At 40.1% G+C, this 20,743-nt stretch overlaps 1 protein-coding gene across 3 annotated transcripts; it reads right to left on the bottom strand.

Moving 5' to 3' along the window:
• Nucleotides 1-780: 780 nt before the first annotated feature.
• On the bottom strand, nt 781-20,444 carry LOC127778988 (sterol 3-beta-glucosyltransferase UGT80A2-like). 3 transcript variants are annotated; one of them, XR_008018596.1, is made up of 15 exons: nt 20,174-20,444; nt 18,908-19,074; nt 17,045-17,287; nt 14,318-14,429; nt 14,052-14,222; nt 13,419-13,482; nt 13,280-13,337; nt 12,422-12,599; nt 11,853-11,983; nt 10,640-10,742; nt 10,468-10,544; nt 9,815-9,862; nt 9,535-9,684; nt 3,163-3,224; nt 1,515-1,644 (listed from the first exon to the last, which is right to left on the bottom strand). XR_008018596.1 is itself a non-coding variant. In XM_052305638.1 (14 exons), exons 1-14 carry the CDS (start codon nt 20,421-20,423, stop codon nt 1,453-1,455), a joined length of 1,944 nt encoding a protein of 647 aa, XP_052161598.1. In that variant the 5' UTR covers nt 20,424-20,444; the 3' UTR covers nt 781-1,452. The 3 variants fall into 3 exon arrangements, 2 of the variants coding, with proteins under 2 accessions (XP_052161598.1, XP_052161599.1); XM_052305638.1 differs by lacking the exon at nt 3,163-3,224 and having other exon boundaries at nt 781-1,644; XM_052305639.1 differs by lacking the exons at nt 3,163-3,224; nt 20,174-20,444 and having other exon boundaries at nt 785-1,644; nt 17,045-17,282; nt 18,908-19,042.
• Nucleotides 20,445-20,743: the final 299 nt, after the last annotated feature.

Raw genomic sequence — 20,743 nt, 5'->3', positions numbered from 1 at the left:
TTCGCACACAAGTCACAAGTGGTAAATAGGCAGCTCCATGCAACTCACCGCTGTCCATTAGCATGCTAAGGCCCTATTTAGTTCCAAAAACAAAAATTTTCACGCTATCACATCGAATGTTTGGACACGTGCATGAAATATTAAATGTAGAAAAAAAATAAATTACACATATTACGTGTAAATTGCGGGACGAATCTTTTAAGCCTAATTGCACCATGATTTAACAATGTGGTGCTACAGTAAACATTTGCTAATGACGGATTAATTAGACTTAATAAATTCACCTTGCAGTTTCCTGACGGAATCTGTAATTTGTTTTATTATTAGACTACATTTAATATTTTAAATGTGTATCCGTATATCCGATTTGATAACCAAACCCAAAAATTTTCCACAACTAAACAAGACCTAAGTTTGAAACAAACGTTCACTTAACTGTGACTTACCAGCTTAAGTACCTACCAGCTGTTTGGAACATTGGATGGGAAAATTCTCTCTCGTAGGATGATTCTGCCTCACCAAACATGCATAGAAGCATGTGTGTTTGGGTAGGTGGTTGAGTTATATACTCTCCCTTTATAACTTTTATTTTTTTATTTTTCACGCACACAATTTTAAAACTGTTAAATGGTATATTTTTTATTAGAAATTTTATAAAAATTTTCTTTAAAAAAATATTAATCTATTTTTCTAGTTTATCAAGCTAATAATTAATTAATCATGTACGGCTTACCTCTTTTCTTGATGAGGGACGAGATCCGAACTAGGAGGTTCGAAAACACACCAGCCTGGGAAAAGAGTAAAGCTAGGAAAATACGCTTTGTGTTGGGGAAAGCGTAAATTAGGAAGAGAAGTGTGTAAACAAATTATGCCACATTGGTCTGCTCCAAAATACTCTTCAGGAGAGGACATGGACGCATTGATTCGTCATTTCCAGGTACAAATCCTCTCTCTATATATAGTGACAACCAAAACCTTAACATGCGTGAAGTCACAACCTTAACATGTTGTGTGCAATTATTCTTGTTAATTTGTTTTAAAAAGCACCTCATCCTGATTGTTTTCTACAAGTTCCGCCGCAACACGGGGTGTCATGTAGTTACAGAAATGATTAGTACCAGGAAAAGCATTCAAGAACATAAAGAAAAAAAAAGATAAGGGGTCCAACAGTGCAGTGCCAAGCAACATTCTTTGTGACTGCCAACTGTACAATTAAGGCTAAACAAACGAGCCCGTTACCACTACTATACAAACCAATCATGAATCAAGTTATAACAGCTGAACAGGTGTTAAATTAAGGTAAGAACAATCTCTCCACGTTTGAAGAAAACTGCAGGAGATCGCTCATTCTATACTGTGACAAGAACAAAAACTATAGGAGAGCTTTTCTCTTTTAACATGGTTGTTGGTTGTGTTGCCAAAATATTAACACGATTGCTTGAGAGCAACGGACTATGTGGCGATGCCAAAACATCTCTTTACGGGGAGGAGAAAGGGGTGCATGAAGGTTGACGATGGTGGTGCAGGCTGCGGCTTCTCAAGGCTCCTGGGCTGTGGGAGATGTTTCAAAAATGCTTTCACTGCCCCGTCAACGCCATCTTCCGATTCAATTGCTTTTGCTAGCTCAACAGCTCTCTCCTTCACCTGGCATTGATCAAAACACCACAACTCAAATTGAAAAGTGTGCAACCTTGCCCTTCTTAAGAAAGTATTATAAGCTATATTTTCCCTAGTTCATTGTCATTTCTTGTAGTACTACAAGCTATAATCAAGAAGACATTTTCTTCAATTAGTTTTTCCAGAATTACAGGTTAAAAAGCAAAGACTCAAGTTCATGTGGGTATGATGCCTATATCTAGCTACTTCTAAATTTCTAAAAATAATACTTGAGTGCTAGTTGAAAAGAATCACAGGTTACTTTTGTAAACTGTTCAAGGGGTCTGCATAGGGAGTCCTCACAAAGCCACAACCCTGTTTGCTGTACTACTGTACCTGAACATATCAGGATTTCTGATGGTAAGATAGCAACTTCACTATAAGAAACAGTAACTTTGTTCACACAACACCACTGCACTAGAGTTGATAATTTTTTTTAATCATCTTAAAAGTGATGCAACCAATATAGAATGCTGAGTGATCAAATTTTTACATGTAAAATTCAACCATGAAGTTGATTCCATTGCACTTTTCGACGGTACACTCTCAACGCACCCCTACCTGGCGCGCCAATTGTCGAAACTAGAATTTGGAAATATAAAGGGGGTAACGTACGAGACTTAAAAGTGGATGGATGTAGAGACAAGGATTTAGACAGGTTCAGGCCCTCTCAATGAGAGGTAATACCCTACTCCTGTTTGGGGATTTGAATCCGCTGGGTTGTGTATTGATCTGACGATTTGGTTGTGAATCTGCCCCCAAATGTGAGTCCTACCCTCCTTGTATATGCGAAGGAGCAGTCTTACAAGATAAAATCTTATCCCCATACGGTTTAAGTTACCTATATCTAATCTACAAACTTAACATACTAGGACTACAAGCCGTTCCTTGATACACTAAGTAAACGTAATACCCGAGTCCTAGTCTTATACATATTCTATATACATGATCTATCCCCTGTAATCAGTCGGATAGCCTAGCCGTGTGGGTATGTGGTACCCATAATCTCCACGGTAGCCCTTGAGACCTTCACAGTCGACGAGATAATCTTCTCCTGAGTTAAATCTTCAAAAGCCGAGTGCTTCAATCATCTCTACCTTAGTCTCTCAAGTGCTTTTACCAAATCATAAGGCTGTGAAGGGCTGAAGAAATTTAAGAATAATAAAAGAATATATACTCAGGTGCATCGACTAGATGCGCCTAATTAGGTTTAGCCCACGACTATATGGTTAGTTGAACAAACTAAGCATATAGTCAAGGAATAAATAATCCAACCAACCGAGTGGTTTTAATAATTATAGTCAACCAAGTGACTTAATATTAATATACAACATATGTGGTGTGAATCCTCGAATAACATAATCTGAGTGATATAACAACTGCTTTGTAAAATATAATACGAGCAACCTAGAGTTGACTACATCTTTGAAAATTCACATAGCAAAACAATTATAAAAAACCTTGTATGTTGTGAATAAAGAAATTTCCATAGCATCGGGAACATACCATGCGCACACTGCTTTAACAAATGTGCTCAAGTCCCTAAAAAACACATGGTTTCACCACACCTGGAAATATACGACATATGTGGTGTAAAATCCGAGTAAATAAACTCATAAAGTATTTACCAATCGCCTAGTAAATGACCAAAATATATAATCAACCTAAGCCATAATATTGGTCAATTAAAATGCACACTTACGTGGCAAAAAAACAACGATATTGTATCCAATCGATTGCTTTATAAACCCAAACAATGCGTTTACTTGTACAAAAGAAAAAAGTCAGCGGGGCAGCTATATAAAGCTTCACTGTTTGTCACGTTTTAAAATGCATAGTACCAACACCTAAAAAGTTGAGTAACAACGGTATAAAAGGATTTTTAAGGTATTGGGCACTTGATCACGCCGTGACTGGCCACATCTGAAAAATATGTGTTGCAAACATATTAGGACTAGGCCCAAAATATGCCCACCGATGCCCGTAAAATATGACGTGTATAACACGCCTATTAATATGCTCCCGAGTGACAAATCTCCTAGGTGATGTAGATCGAGCGTATCTCATCTGAGCGCCTTCTCATCCAAATGGTTATCCCTCATAAGGTGTACCAAAATAGATGTGATAATCAAATCCCGACTAGTCCAAGTACTCGGATGATAGTCCTTACAGGAAATAATGATTGATCAGTCTTTGAGCGTAGGAAATAGACCCATGACCATGTATTCATGTTGCTTATTTCTAGAACAAGTCCAGATTGAAAGTATGATCCTTGTGCTTGAGCTAATAAGCCCCTAAGCATGTAGCTTTTCCTTCTATCATAGTCGAAATTGTCCATCGACGGCAGCTGATGTAGTCGGCATGAAGGTAAGATCACCAACATGGACATGATATCACCTATCAGAGATGACGAAGATGTCGGTGGTGGAGACGAAGTGCCCATCAATCGCGATGGTGAAATCCACTAACCGTGGAGACGAAGAAACCAATCGGCAACAGTAAACGCGACCAGCAGTAATGACAATTGGCGGCAGCAAAGATGGCCGGCTATGAAGACGAAGTTGCGCATTAACGGCAGCATAGTAGGCTAGGTCAAAGAGGCATGACAGGATGTTGATGAAGATGATGATGTCGGTGATCCAGCCATATTTTAGCATTGATGAAGCCTAACCTTCTATTGATTTATGAAGATGACTGTAGAACTTAGCAGCTGTTGAAGATGCTTCACTTGGAGGAAAGTATATCATGTGGTTGACCAACTCGTACAATCTGAGTTGATTAGTTGACAAGTCCAAACTCCTGGATATGTAGATTAAATCTTGATCTTGATACTTGAGAAATTTGGAGTAGATTGTGGTAGCAAAATTGCTAGTGAATTAATTGGAGTTGCTGAAGTAGAACGCCTGCTTTGAACCAAAAACGAAAATAATGACTCCTGGAGTTAACTCGTTGGCTGGTTAATCGATTGCTTCATCTTGACATAAAGCTTCTTAAATTTTGAGCCTAGTATTTGTGTAGCCTCTGACTCTTAACAACTGAAGATAGAGTCGAGAATTGTAGCTTCTTGTCGTCGAGTAGTCATTGCTTGAGTGAAGATACGTGTTGAAGATGTTCGAGTAGAAATCTTTATTGGAGCACCACTTGTAGTAGATTAGCGCGGCATCGTATCTGGTGGCATACCCGAGATGTCGAGGTTCTTGAAGACGTCGTGATTGGTGAAGTAACGAGGCTGGCAAAGTAAAGGCAGCATAGATTGTCGGTGCCAAAGACAATGAAGATGAAGTCGTCCCACAATGGTGACAGAGTTGCACAACCGTGACGACGTGAACACGGGTCGGCGGCAACAGAGACAAAACCGGTGGTGAAGACGCGTAGTCGTGAAGATAAAAACACTAGTCAGCGGTGGAAAAAACCAGTCGGTGACAGAAGAAGCAGAATGATGGTGAAAACGAAGATGTCCATGAGCAGCATCATAATAGGCCAGCAATGAGGCCGAAGACACCATTTGGCTGGTCGAAGACGAAGATGCCCAACAATGGTGGTGCGACCATCCAACCTTGAAGGCGAAGACACCGGTCAGCGGCAGACAACGCGGCCGGTCGATGAAGACGTACACGCCCATCAACAGTGGTGTAACCAACCAACAGTGGAGGCGAAGACACCAACTGGTGGCGACGAAGGCGAGCCGGCAGTGAAGACGTAGACGCCCATCAACGGTGGTGTGACCAACCAACCGTGGAGGCGAAAACACCAGTCGGGGACGACGAAGGTGAGCCGGCATTAAAGACGATGATGCCCATCAGCAGCAGCATAATAAGCCAGCCGTAAAGGCTAAGACAACGGTCGGCGGCGGCATAACAGGCTAGCCGTGAAGGCGAGGACACCGGTCGGTAGCGACGGAGGCAAGCCGATGGTGAAGATGATGATGCCCATCAGCAACGATGGCGGTGCACACCATCCGTGGAGGCAACGAAATCAGTCGACGGCAGATGAAGCGACCGACAATGGTATACTGAATGATCCATTTCTGAAAAGTGTAGTAGATAAGCTCATGGCCATGAATCCCTACAGTGCATATCTGGATTTGGATCCAACAGTATAAACATATAGGCTGAGTAGTATCTGATGTAAATACAGTAGTTGAGGCAAATTCAAGCATTTTAAAATGTTTAGGAAAATTCAAGCATTTTAAATTGTTTATAAATATGTATTTCTTCTCTTGTCAATTTTGATTTTCTCGAGCAGACAACTCCTTGCATTTAAACACTCTGCCCGACTAGTCATTGACATGAGTTCGTCATTAATGGAACAAAGTTTCACGGATCAGAATTTACTACTCAGGTACTTTTGCAATTTGTTAAGAGAAGAAAAATTATCTTATCTTTATGCTTTTGATTTCTTCCGAGTAATACTTTTGGGTGCTAGGAATCAGCCCAAAGGCAACTATCCATCGACAAACCAAACAAAAAGCATAGGGTAATAGAGCTCCATAACTCGATCGACACTTTTACTCGGATTATTTCTCAAGCAATCAAGATAAGTATTATGAAAATTTTTGAAAAAAATATGATATAACATCTGTAGCCCTTGACTCACTACTCAATGGAGAACCAGTTGATGTAGTGAGGCAGAGGAAAAGGAAAATATCATATAAAAAGGAAAATTAATGACTTAGCTTTTTAGTATCCCCCTCGATGATGGCAGAGGTAGCTGATGTGGGGAGAAGGTCGTCCATCAATAACAATAAAGATACCAGTCGGCGGCGGTCGACAGTGAAAGCGAAGACACCCATCAACGACGGCGGAGTCCACCAACCGTATAGACAAAAACACCAGTCGGCGGTGGTGGAGGCGGTCGACAGTTAAAGCTAAGACGCCTATCAACGACGGCGGAGTCCACCAACCGTATAGGCGAAAACACCAGTCGGCGGCGGTAGAGGCGGTCGACGGTGATAGCGAAGACGCCCATCAACGGCAGCGGAGTAGGCCGACAGTGAAGGCAAGGACTCCAGTCGGCAACAGCAGATGAGACGGCCGGCGATGAAGACGATGATGCCCATCAGCGGTGGTGGAGTCGTGCAGCCGTGGAGGCGAAGCCATTAATCGGCAGCAGTAATGTCGTGGCATTACATGTGAACAAGAAAATATTACCAAGACATTAATATGTGATTAGAAATCACTAGTAAATAATGATAAATTGGAAGAAAAAAGGACCCGGACCATGTCGAAAATTGAATCGTCGAACTCGCCGAGATCAATCTCCCTAGCAGGATTGAATTCGGGTTGAAAAGAACGAGCTTAGAGTAGTTTCTCGTGACGTTCCAGAAACCGAACGAGATTGAAGTGATCTTGAGCGTAGTCCTATGGGAGACACATCCGTTGACAGGCTTGATCAACTTCATCTTGTCGTTGGCCGGTAGGGTGTGCAGGAGCAGCTACACAGCGGGTCTAGGGGTGGAAAAAAAGCTCAGGCTGGTGAGCTCAGTTTGGGCTTGGCTCGAGCTTGGTTGGCTTGGCTCAGGTCGTAAGCCAAACAAGCCAAGCCCAAGCCTCCTTTTCTGCTCGTTGCTGAAATGAGCCGAGCCGAGCTGGCTCGCGTGCTGCTTGTTTTGGCTCGCGAGCCTAGGCCATCATGTGTTTATATCAGTTATTTTACTTTTTATGACGTTATTATTTTGTCAACTTGAAACTTATCATTAAGATTGTGAAGAATTGAATATATAAACTTATTTAAATTTTACATGTTGATAATTTGTTCTTACTTTTTTTAATAATTACAAAATATATATGAAGAGGTGTTTCAACAGAAAGGCTTGCAAGGCAGCTCGAGCTGGCTCAAGCCAGGAAACGAGCCGAGCCGAGGTCAAGGTTTAGCTTGTTTCCCTAACTGAGTCGAGCCAACCCAAGCCTAGTTTGTTGCGGGCCACTGCAAGCCGAGCCTGGCTCGGCTCGTTTCCACCCCTAGGCGGGTCGATGCCTGCAGCGATGCAAAGCTCATGGTGTGTTTGCAACAACCTCTCGGCTTTTCGGCACAATATATACATGCAAACAAATATAATCGTGATCAGGTTAGCATATAAATTAATGCAGATGCGTAGTTGATTATTGGAGCAGGTAAGCAAGTTAATTTGTTTGCTCCGTCCATGACTTGCATGCTCCCGTGTACTCGTTGGTCGTCCACGCAAGGTTTCAGTCAGCGGCATGTCCATCTGTGTGGGAGAGAGTAAAGGAGTACTCGGCGACGACGCGGTGATGGACGCGTCTTGATTTTGACCGGCGAGTGAAAACAACAAAATACCCGATTCGGATTGGAGATTGGTTCAATCAGAAAATGTCGGTGGCAACAGATTCCACGGACAGATGAAAAAAAGCTGAAGTTAAACTTGATTTTCTCTTGTTCTGTGTATGGATCATGCTGCTATCCGGCTCCGGCGACTTGATAAATATGGATAAGTAGCACATGTATTGCCAAGATATATATATATATACGTGCATTATCTTGCAACATTGTGTTGGACTTGTAGCACACCAATTCATACTCGTACTTTGCTTGCTCCTGGTTGCTCGATGGTTAACCACGTTTTTTCTCCTCGATGCGAAAGCAGCAACAGTAGATAGGTGGGCGGTGGCTGTAGCTTCTGCTTTTCATCGTAGGGACATGGAAGGGCGGCGGCGACTCCGTGGCGGACTCAAAGCCCAGAAGGTCAATTTGATCTTGGCAAAATCAATCTCGCCAAATAGATCGGTTGACGTGACGTACACGCCGGCAGTCGGGTTGCGGAGCGAAGCGGTCTTGAGTCTCCCTGACTGGTTCGAATCCAAGTCGAAGGGCGAGAGACAGTTGAAGTTGTCAGCAGCGAGGAAGCCAAAGCTCCCAAAGCAAAACGAAATGAGTGGCTCATGAAGTTGATTCCATCACACTTTTCAACGGTAAACTCTCAACGCACCCCTACCTAGCGCACCAACTGTCGAAACTGGAATTCGGCAATATAAAGGAGGTAGCGCACGAGACCTAAAAGTATATGGATGCAGAGACAAGGATTTAGACAGGTTCAAGCTCTATCAATGAGAGATAATACCCTACTCCTGTTTGGGGATTTAAATCCGCCGGGCTGTGTATTGATCTGATGATCTGGTTGTGAATCTGCCCCCAAAGGGGTGTCCTGCCCTCCTTATATATGCGAAGGAGCAGTCTTATAAGATAGAAACTTATCCCCATACGGTTTAATTTCCTATATCTAATCTACAAACTTAACATACTAGGACTACAAGCCGTTCCATGATACACAAGTAAACGTAATACCCAAGTCATAGTCTTATACATAATCTATATACACGATCTATCCCCTGTAACCAATCAGATAGCCCAGCCGTATGGGTATGTGGTACCCATTTCTCCACAGATAGTGAATGTTCTGAATGTAGGATAAGAAGCATTCATAGACAAGAATGTTCTGAGTTCCTACTCTTTCACAAACAAGAATGCAAGTATGTCACAGGTGAATGATTTTCACTTTCGAGTTGTTCACATGATTATTAACCAAAAAAATGACCAATGGTGATCAGTATTCAGTTGGTTGCGTAGAGAACATAAACCAAAACAAAAGTGAGCTCAATTGTAGAAAATTGTTTATCAAGTAAAGACGCACATCAAATTTGATTTAGCAATGACATCAATAAAGATACTAGCCTTCTAATGGAAGCCCCAAAAAAAACAAGCGATCATAATTTCCATTTTTTGGAACAGAACGTACAACTTAAAATACCTTTGCTGTTTTTTTCTATATGTGGCATAATTGCTACTTGACAATTTTGACACTAGTGAATAACTCGTGATAAAAATACAAATAATCAGCAACTAGCAAAATTTGCAACATACCTTTGGATCCATCATAAATTTAATTGCATCAACCAGTAGATGTAATTGTAATTGCTCCACAGGGACAGGTGGGGCTCCCAATCCTCTAGCATGCACCATGTTGCCCCAAAAGAACTGATCTCCAAAGAATGGTACGATGGTAGTGGGGCACTACAAATTTTATAAATGGAGACATTTAGCAGTGTGCCACAATGCACATAAAAACACAAACAGAGAGAGAGAGAGAGAGAGAGAGAGAGACACACACACACACACACAGAGAGAGAGAGAGAGAGAGTACCGCAGCCTTAAGACTGGCAGCTGTTGTCCCTGCACCACCATGGTGTACCTGACAAGGGAAAAGGGAATACAACAGCAGTCAACAAAAAAGAATGCAGTCTTATTCTATGCAAAATGACTGAACAAAATAATGTCACGTTATATTTTCACTGCCGAAACAAAAACAATATCATACTCAAAACTTGAAGTAGTGCAAAAGTGATCATATCTCAATAAAGTAGGTTTCAAAGAAAATAAGGCTACAACTATTATCAGAGTAAATTAGAAAATTAATAAGAAAAATTAAGCATTGTCTTCCACGGTTACAGCTCGTGTTTTAATCAAATCTCCCCTTTATGTTAAAAAAAAAATCCTCCACTGTCACAGCACGCATGACTTCTATGATTCTATCTGTTGGCAGTGCATGAAAATACAAGGTATTTAGCATGCAGTCAAGTAAAACTGCTGAATCAGATGACCAGAACCCCCCTGATTATGTAGTATGTACACAATCGTGCTCATCAGTGACTTCAAGCTTAACACAAATCTCCGGTGAATTTAAAGCTAGTCATAATCAGTTTTCTACCCAGTTTGTCTAGATAAGCATTGCAGCATGTTCAGTCACGATACTAGATTGTTGGCATATAACAATCAGGAAATAGCAGAAAGCCTTACCACAGCCTTGCACTGCAAAAAAAGCCAGTCATGTGGAATGTTATCTATTACGTATACAAATTCCTTAGGTTCCTCTACTGCAAAATGGCATAATAAGAAATGTTAGAGAGCATGAATAATGATGGCAAGTTAATATGTCAAATCCAAAGAACTGTTACGACTTTATACTTACAATTTCCAAGGCCACCCCAACCCTTGTTAATGATACCTCTCTGTCCAGTAATTTCAAGTGCTTCCACTATGATTCTTGTCAACTTATCTGGTTCTGGAATTGGCTGAAATTACTGAGTCATCAGTCATAAACGAAAGCAAAGAAAATGTTAGCAACTAATACATAAGGAAGCTCAAAACAACAGGAAATTTCTTATTTCACACTGGAAGTACCCAGACTCCCTGATTTGCACTGGGAAAATAAGTGTTTCCTTGGTACCACCAGAGACCTTACTACTCTTCTACGCCCCACCAATATTTGGCTACCATCCTATTAAGTGGGTTGCAAGAGAACAGAAATACCCTTCTTTGACTCTTTGTCTTCCTCTCTCTCCAGCAAATACTCGTCACCAACATGCTCAACCTCAACTTGCGATGAGCCACTGACTGCTTCACCCAATGGATCTGTGATGTTCTAGACTCTGGTTATAAGCTTCTTATACATGTATTGGTGGACTCTGCTTTGTTTTTATTTTGTTTTTGTACTGAGAATGCAATATTGCTATACTGGGCGCAACATGCTGATGGTCAGCACTCAGGTTGGGCTTCAGGATTCACAGCTATGTATTTGTTGAGCTCCAGGCCAGTTTTCTTCAGCTTTTCCCAGGGTTTTAAACATATTTGTTCTAGGCTTCTAGCTTATCTAATTTCACTTTAGACCTTGCTTTAGCTAGCTGATTAGCAAAGGAGATGGAAAGTGAGAAAATATTCCTTATTAATGAACAGTAGCAGTGGCAAGTCGACATGTGGGCTATATGTTGTTGGGCGCAATATAGGCATGTTGACAAAACATGGCTACATTTCAATTTCCTAGACAAGTAAATTCAGGATTTTAAAAAAAAGGAAAGCAACTTAGTTGTTCTGAAGAGAAACATAGTTACAAATTTATGAAGGCCCTAATAAATGGGGCAATTGCACAAACGTCAATATGATTGTTTGCTTAAGAAGTGTATTGAATCAGCTCCATATAAAATATCTGCCAAATCTATTATCCATTCACCTAGTATAACAAAAAAGGACATAAAGTAAACGGATGAAATTGACCCAACAATAAAGGGCTAACGTTGTCATGAAGCCAATAAGGAAACATACTTGAACTTATAGAATAATCATATGTAGAGACTAGGGACATAATAGAAAAAAAAAAAAAAGCACAACAAATATGCTAAACTTACCAGGCTGCCGAAACCTATGTAAATAGGCTTTTCACCACTCTCAATCCATTTGAGAAGGGGTTCAGGAGGTTTATAATTTGAAGCAAGATCGAGGAAGCAAAACCCAACAACGTCAATTTTGGGTCCCCAGTCTGGAAAGGAAGTGAACATCATATTTTTAGCATATAAAATTTCATTCATAACTGTTAATTCCATGGAAATTACGATGGAATATAAATATAAATATATAATATACAGACAATTTGTGAGAAAGGAAAGATCCATTTTAATCCCTTCAAAATATTTTTTCAGAGCTTCCATAAGATAGAAAAAGTGACCCGTTTTAGTGGTTCATGGGGTAAAGTGAGCAGACAAAATAGTTTAGAGGGTTAAGTGCCCCAGCGAAATAGCTCGAGGGAGCAAAATGAACTTTTTCCTTTTGACAATTAAATACATATTGGATACTTAGTAGTCATGCTTGCAGCTACATCATACAATCACCATATTTATGGCTGTGCCAACAAACATGATGAGCTAACTAGCAAGAGAATGTGTGTAGTTAGCGCAATAAAGAGCCAAGAGATACATACCCTTTGGTTTGGGTACAAGGTAAGGACTCCAGATATATGCATGAGGAATATCATTTGAATAAGCATGTGTGCTACTTAGGTACGTAACTGGTCTTAACTTCAACTTCCTTTTCCGAAAATCATTTATAATATCCCGAATGCCAAGCCAAACAAAGGAATCAACAATCTGGTATGACAGCTGCAACCATAAATAAAAAAGAAGAAAGTTATGTGTTAAATGATAAAGATACAATATTTATTGGACTCCACAAAAGATTCGGTACTAGTGTAGTAGTGTATGGGTTGGTTAGTTATACAGACAAAAAAAAAAGTAAAGTTATTAACAAAAATGCAAAGTTTATCCTACTCCCTCCGTCCCAAAATATAGCTATTTATAGCTATGCACCTATACAAATACTTGTCCAGATGCATAACCAAAAATAGCTATATTTTGGGACTTGTCCAGGCGCATAGCTAGAAATAGCTATATGTTGGGACGGAGGGAGTAAAACAAAACTATTAATCAAAGCCTTAATGTCTTCTGTGCTGTATCTAAGCATTCAAATATCACCTATACGTTCACTGAAACAAAATAAAAAGATTAACATCTAATATCAGTTTTGTTACATAAAATGCTAACCCTATATTCTCAACAAAAATCGCGTAAGTGGAGAGCAGTATAATGGAGTAGCCTTGATTAAACAAATTGTTATATGGACCATAGAAGTTAACCCTAATCAGGATTATCACCCTTTCTAGCAACAAAAAAAAATGTTATTAGATAGGCAATAACCAAAAAAGTCGAAACTACCACTACCATGGAAGGAAATCTCCAGTAACTCTATATTGATGTAAAAATACATAGCAAAATCAACTTACTCTATATCCTGCAGGTTGCTTTACACGAGAGAAGGGATGAGGGAATTCACAAGTAGGCCTGGTAATAATATTGCAGATCAATCAGCAACATCTACCACACACACACATGAAGAGAGAGAGAGAGAGAGAGAGAGCTTACGTCCATGGCATTGTGAAAATTATGTGGATTGGTACCTTCAGAGCCTCAGCCACATGCACATGCCCTGTATAGGCATTCATTTAGGACAATAGTCATACTAATGCAGCTTAAAGGCAAAAGGCACAGATTGAGCATAGAATACTACAGTCAAGTCAAATAGAATAATGCAACCATAAGGATGTCAATGAAACTCAAGGCTGGCTTTACTCCAAAAGCAGAAACAAAGCCCCACACTAAGGAGAATATTTTTGCATATATAGAACCAGAGCACTAGCAACAGAAGTACTTGTCCAGGTGAATAGCCAGAAACAGCTATATTTTGGGACAGAGGAAATATTTAATATAATTACATGGTTATCAAGTTTAATCAATAGCCAGTTAGTTTGTTCAGCTCATCTCGTAGAATGAAATGTTAGGACTCTCCTTCATGTCATGGCAGGAGGTATACAAGAAGAAACAAGAATCTAGTTTCCTCAATTTCTCCAGCTGACCACAGAGCTTTCGCCAATAGCATGAGAGAATAGCCACTGGCTGACTGGTCAATGATGAATGTCCTATCCTAAAGACATAATATAAGCACAAATGCAACGAAAGTAAATTATTGACAGACCACATTGTAAAAATAACTATTACCGTACGCTGCAGGATTAGCTATTATAGCATCTACATTGAAAGGAGCACCAGTATCAGTATCGGGATCTTTGCAAGCAGGAAGCAAGGAGAATATAATCTCTTTAATCTCCTTCCGCTGGATAGGGATTTCTGATGGAGTTGCAGGCAAGAACCCTTTATTCTTCACCATGTCTGCTCAGATTACCAATCTGTACTGTTATGCGAGATCTAATACTAAACAGGTTCTATAAACTGAAAAATGGATTTGAGCATGATATTTAACATACATCCTGCAAGAAGTTTTGGGTCTCCGCCTAGGGGATAAAAGTCCAGGCCAGCCGTCACAACAAAATCCTTGAAGTTGGCATGAGTTGCCAGTCTAACACGATGGCCATAGATCTGCAATAGAAGTAATTGTTATGGGATGTGCATAGAAGAATGATAAACTTTTCATTTAACTAGAAGTGAACACTTAGCACTTAGCATTATGCAATTTACCTGTCTACAACCAGTATAATCAAGAAGACATAGATAGATACAGGTTTTACATTTCGAAATGAAAAAAAAATCGAATGATTTTTTCTGACAAAGTTGAATTTGAAGAAATTTTATCTGAATTCAAACAAATTATTATTTTTACTGGAGGCACTTCCTACATACAAAAAGAAAACTGGCTGTAGAAACGATAATATGTTTTATATCAGAAAAATCTTTGCTTGTTTCATGTTCAGCATGATAAAAGATTAAAGATGAGTTAAATTTGTAACTAAAATCTCAGAAAATTATTTCTGTTTTTGTGTTTTGCTATTTATGCATTTTGTTAATTTAAGTGTGAAAATAAGTGCAATTGCTTGTTTATTCAACCAGATTGCAATAAGCATGAGTTCTTACATTATGCATCAAGACACAGAGAGGTCTTAGCTTTACTGGATCCTATAAAGAGAAGAAGTGTAAATACTACTTATGTTACCAAACATAATAAAAGATGGGAGTAATATTTTTTTTCTAATCTATACTCTTCTAAAAAAGAGGGTAATGGTGGTGGCAGTGAATCTGCCACCACCTCACCAAGTATAGTATTTTTTTTATTTACCATCTACTCCATTATGTTTTCTACCAACTACCCATGTACTTTTATGTTATAAAATAATCCCTCTACATATATGATTCTATCATATTTCAACTGTACAATATAACATCTACAGGTACTGTCCCAAAAACCTTCACTATCAATTTGTTTTAATCAGTAGCAAAGCACGGGAATTTGGCTGGTACAGATAAAGAGAAGAAGCATTAATACTACTTATATTTGGTCCTTGACTTATCGCCCTAGTAAAAAAAAAAGACCTTGAACTCCCAGACCATATGTCCACCCCCTGAACTCTGTCATACGGTCATACCAAATTAATAACTGATAAACTGAACATTAAAACCATCTCGTAATCAGGTACTCTGTCAATGCGGCCACCCTGTTCATCCACTTTGGTGCAAAGTCCACATTGGCATGGAAATAAAACGTGCAGGCATGAGAGGGGGTGGTGGCTAGTTGTGACGCTTAGAAGGGAAAGTACATTGCTCCAAAAAACCTAGCCACCATTCATTGAACTGTTGAGGTTTCAACAGATTCAATCAGGCAAAGCGAGTCGTAAGCTCTGGCAGGTCAAGGACCTCAGGCCTTCATCGGCTGCATCCATGCATGGGGCAAGGGCAGCATGTAAGACATCAATATGGATCTCATGGAGCAATTCAAATCCCTGGAGGTGTCCAACATGCATGAGGTCAGGGGTAAGCAGGGTTGTTCAGAAATTTTCCTTTTGATTTGGTATTTGAGTTAAGATGCAGTGATGGACTAATTTCATGGTCAATTTTTGCATATCTGGATATGAAGTTTTGACTGAAGGCTGGGGGTTGCACTTTTCTTGACTAGCATGACTCAGAAATTTGAGGATGGGGAACAAAGGACGAGCTCGCTTGATAGCACATAGAGTCAAGATAGCTGAGCTCATACGAAACAAGCTGTGAGAGGAGACTGCATTTGATAAATTAATGTCGAGGTTGCTAAACTGGAAAAGGAAAGAATGTTTTTGTTAGCTTTGGTTGAATGAATCAGGTGTTCTGGATTTCTTGAAAAAAGAAACCAGTTTCAAATAACATTGATAGAAACAAAACAAAAAACTTCTACAGATGAACTGAGAAAATGACCCACTTCTTACACCTGCACGTATAACATTGCTGAGAAGATGGCCATGTTGGAAGAAAATTAGATGGTTTCAGCAGGAGTTAGGAGTCTGGCATGAGAAAGTTCAGGGGTGCAATTGATGTTTGAGGGTTAATGATGTCTGTGGAACTCGAGTCATAAGTTCAGACTTATTCCTAAGAATTATGGATAGATGGTTTCAGCAGGAGTTAGGAGTCTGGCATGAGAAAGTTCAGGGGTGCAATTGATGTTTGAGGGTTAATGATGTCTGTGGAACTCGAGTCATAAGTTCAGACTTATTCCTAAGAATTATGGCAGCTCAATAAGAATATTCTACACGATTCTTAAGAGGACCTAGCCACAGGAGTAAAATCTTAACTCCGATAAACAATTAATAAAATGCATTATGAAAATCATAAACCATGACAATATGTTTGTGCTAATATAGAGGAAAATGCACCAAATAGAGCTTTTAAAATAGAATTTATTAATTATACATCACATGAAGCAGAAATTGTTAGTAAAAGTAACAATACAAGAACTTAATAACTACCTTGCATGTTTGCATAACTTAGCCACGCAGTTTCATGCACCAAGCAGCTCAACGAAAATTTTAAACTCTGAGCTGACATGGTATCTACTTCCATGTATCAAGCATTTCATCTAATCTGGGAAAGCAGGAAATCTACTGACAGTTTAACATACTACTATATAAGGACTAGAATCAAAACCAAGTATTGATGGTACAACTGCAAAAGCAACAGTCAATAGAAGCAGTAGCCACAGATTATCCAAAAGGATTGAATAGCATGCCAACCTGCAATCGTTTTCCTATAGCTATAAAAGGTTGCACATCTCCTCTAGTGCCAACAATGAGCATAACAATTTGCATAGGAGGTCTGTGCTGGAAATCTGAAGATGCCAATGGTTCCCCACTAAAGGCTTCATTACAGTAATCATTTGAAGAAAGGTCAAGAGATGCAGCCTCAGCATTAGTGGGGATATCAACTTCTACAGTTCCATCATCTTTCAGTATAGCCATTCGACTTAACAATCTGAGCTGCAGTGAAGACATAAGGATCAGAAGAACAGAACATTTGCCATTTGTTAAAGTGCATAAAGGAGTGAATGTCAAATAAGGAGTTTGACACTATGAATGTTAACCAAACAGTTGAGATAACTAATACTAAAAACCCTACATCTCTGTAATTATAATTAGGAAGTTTAAACATTCAAAAGTTACATTGCTTAGCATAAATTTTAGCTATTAGTTTGTACTGGTAAAATTTTTTGTGTCATTTTATTGTTCCAAATAAAAGCAGGGATGATCTATTATGGCATCTAGCATGAACTTCAGATGTTGTTTCTGACTAGTATGGTCACACAAAGGCTCCAAGTCTTGCACGATCAAGATGGAGCAAACTCATAATAGATAATTGGCCCAACAAAAATGCATGCCAAGGTTAACTAGCCTACCTAACTTAGAAAATGTTTCCTGATTTTGCATAACTAAACCATTATAGCCATGCTTCGGTGCTTCCATAATAAACCACAAAAGTCTAGACTTCGTCACTCTAGAAGGTGCTTGGCGCTAGTCAGGTGGCAGGGTACCAAATCGCTGCACGTCTCTAGCACCGAATCGCTGCCTAGGCCCCGACTAATGCCGATTTTTAGAACATTGGTGACAAGAGGGCATGATGTAGTAATGTACTCCCTCTGTTGAATTTTACAAGATCGAAAAGTATCACCAAAGAAGTTTTCTCTTTTCTTGAAAATGCAGGAGAACTATGTACTCCCTCTGTTGAATTTTACAAGATCGAAAAGTATCACCATAGAAGTATTTTTTTCTCGAAAACGAAGGAGAACTGTGCTTTCTATTTCATTGAGATATTTTATTGTATGAATGTTATGCATATAGATTTGTATTCCAAAATGCTTTCACACAAAATTGGTTTTATAGCTATTAAAGAAATACTTTATACAAACCAACGATCGAAATTTGATCTAGAAGACTTTTTAAAATTAAATTATGCCATAAAATCAACAGAGTTAGTGTTATCATAACTCTAAGCGTTCCATGTCATCATCATGTTTCAGAAAAGAATGAATATTAGGTGTACATGGCTAATTTGGGAAACATGTCAATATTACAGATAGAATTTACAAACAGAAGCTCGCAAGGCCTTGTCTTCCAGTTGATGTGAACAGTCTATAGACCTCAATATGTGTATGATGCATCTAGTATGTTTATCATGACACTTATTCATCCTACCTTTTGAGAATAGTTCGGCATGCAACATTTTTTACAATCACAACACTTTAGAGCTGACTAACTACTATATTTTGTAGCTTTTTATACTGGCATATCAGTCCAAAATACTGTACTGCAGTATTGATTAACATTGTTTACAGAATAAGGAACATTGCACTATTCTTATCCATGGTGATCCAGTTTTTCAGTAAAATGAATATCACATTGCATATCCATGACTCCATGGTGATGTACAGTTGACTTAATAGCAATAATTATGAGAATTAATAATTCATTATGTCATCTGTACAACAAACAGAAAGATGCGATATTTGTGCCAAGCGCCACATAAATTGCATATTGTCATCATACATGCACCAGTAAAGAGACCCCAACAGAATTATCTGACACAGGTGAAGATAAACTTACCTTCTTTTTTATGGAAATCTTCTTATCAAATATTGAAGATGGCATTGCACTTTCTTCAGGTTTTATGCTTTCCGAATTCGACCTGTCTGAAGATGTCTCAGAACATTCAGCATTATCCGTTCCTCTAGGGCTAGGGCCCTCATTTGGTAGGCTAATATTGTTTGAAACTACAACAAAGTATTGCACAGTTACGTAAAGCAATAAGCTGTATACATCTCAATGTAGGGACTAGGATTGTCTCCATTATCAAAAAAGTTACATAATGAATTAAATTTCCACCATCCAAGAAATACTTGACTAAATAATGCAGCTTCAAAGGTCACAGGGAGCACTTTTTGATAACATCAGAAGTCCAGAACACCAGTGGAACCCAGCATGTCCTTTATGGCTTTACAATTGATCTTCATTTTTCTTATCAAGCTTCTAAGTTATAATAGTCACATTATAATAATCTTGCTGGCCAACATTTTTGTGTATTACTCAAGATAGGATGAAAATCATGTTGCAAAACATGTAGTGCAATCAAATGTACAAGGAATCACATATGATAATCAAAAGGACATTTTGTGTACAAGGAACTAATTTGAAGAGAACAAATACTAGGTGGCGACAAATACTAGCAGGAACCTCCCCAGTTCATTCCATTATCACAACTAACAGGTTACAGGTGCCACATTTTGTAGCACTAGAAAATAAGAAGAGAAAATCAATAAAATGGATGAGCTTCCAAGCCTGAGAACTGAATGTCAAAGTCTCCACAACTATTCAGTCAAAAGAGTGGGGACCGGCAGGAAAGGTCTCCTACACCACACTTCCCCAAATATGTCCAGTTCTCCCTGTCTCTTTCCTCCCAAAAAATGGAATTACACCCAAACACAAGAAAGCAAAACAAAGATTGCTAAGTTTCTCTAACTGACAGAATAAATACAGAAGAACAAAATTCGCCAAAACGAAGCACCAAGCTCGCATAAACCCTAACTAGCGCTCCGGATTCATCGTCAAACCCCAGCTTTCCATACAACAATGCCGCCCTCCCTAAGACTCCCCCGACCACCTCGACACCAAACCCTAACCAGGCCGCGGGGACCATACCGCAGCGCAAGCGCACCGACACGGCGCTGGACGAAGTAGCAGAGAATGAGACTACGAAACTGGCCGAAAAAAACGAAGCAGCACGAACACAGCAGTAAAAGTTCCCAGAAGCCTTCGCACCTGGGCTACGGCACGGAGAAGCGATAAACAAGGGGAAGGGGAGAGGGGAATCACCGGAAGAGGCGCCGCCGAATCCCTCGCCGCCGCCGCCGCCGGCGCTGGCCCCTCTCATCGGCCGCTCCAGCGACCTCCACAAAACCTCTCCTTCCCTCCCTTCCTCCCGAGCCCACCGCGAGGGCTCCCGAGCAGCGCAACCAGAGCCACGGATGCGGGTGGAGAGGAGGAGGAGACCACGGTGGAAGGGAAGTGGGGAGGAGACAGGAGGAGAGGCGGAAGGCTTGTCGGGGAAGAGGAGGGAGGCCATTGGGTGCGGCGCGGACGGTTAGGATGATCTGGGAGCGTGCACGGTGCGGACGGACGGTGAGGATGGTGCGGGTGGGGGTGGTTTCGACTTGGCGTGGAATGGTGGAAGTGGTTGACCGACCGGGTCGCTGTCGAGACTCGAGACCAGACCAGAGAGCGGAACCGCCGCATCGGCCGGTCCGGCCAGCGCGGCGGTATGGTTCCTAGTACTCTACTAGGTTATTTGCTACTCCTGCCAGCTCAAAACGAAGACTTGAACCCTGGCAGTGCAAATGCGTTGTTCGGTCGGCACGTCAGCTGTCGGTGTCTTAATTGAAACAT

The sequence above is a fragment of the Oryza glaberrima genome, chromosome 7, assembly GCF_000147395.1.
Source record: "Oryza glaberrima chromosome 7, OglaRS2, whole genome shotgun sequence".
In the NCBI taxonomy this organism is placed as follows: Eukaryota; Viridiplantae; Streptophyta; class Magnoliopsida; order Poales; family Poaceae; genus Oryza; species Oryza glaberrima.
Note: the sequence above shows the minus strand (reverse complement) of the source record. Positions and strands in the feature narration are given on the sequence as shown.

Coding starts and splice junctions, on each gene's coding strand:
- LOC127778988 (XM_052305638.1), bottom strand. CDS start 20,423: ATGGCCTCCCTCCTCTTCCCCGACAAGCCTTCCGCCTCTCCTCCTGTC. Junction 10,545..10,639: donor TTGGGGTGGCCTTGGAAATT/GTAAGTATAAAG, acceptor GCCATTTTGCAG/TAGAGGAACCTAAGGAATTT. Junction 1,645..9,534: donor AATTTATGATGGATCCAAAG/GTATGTTGCAAA, acceptor GATCAATGCCAG/GTGAAGGAGAGAGCTGTTGA.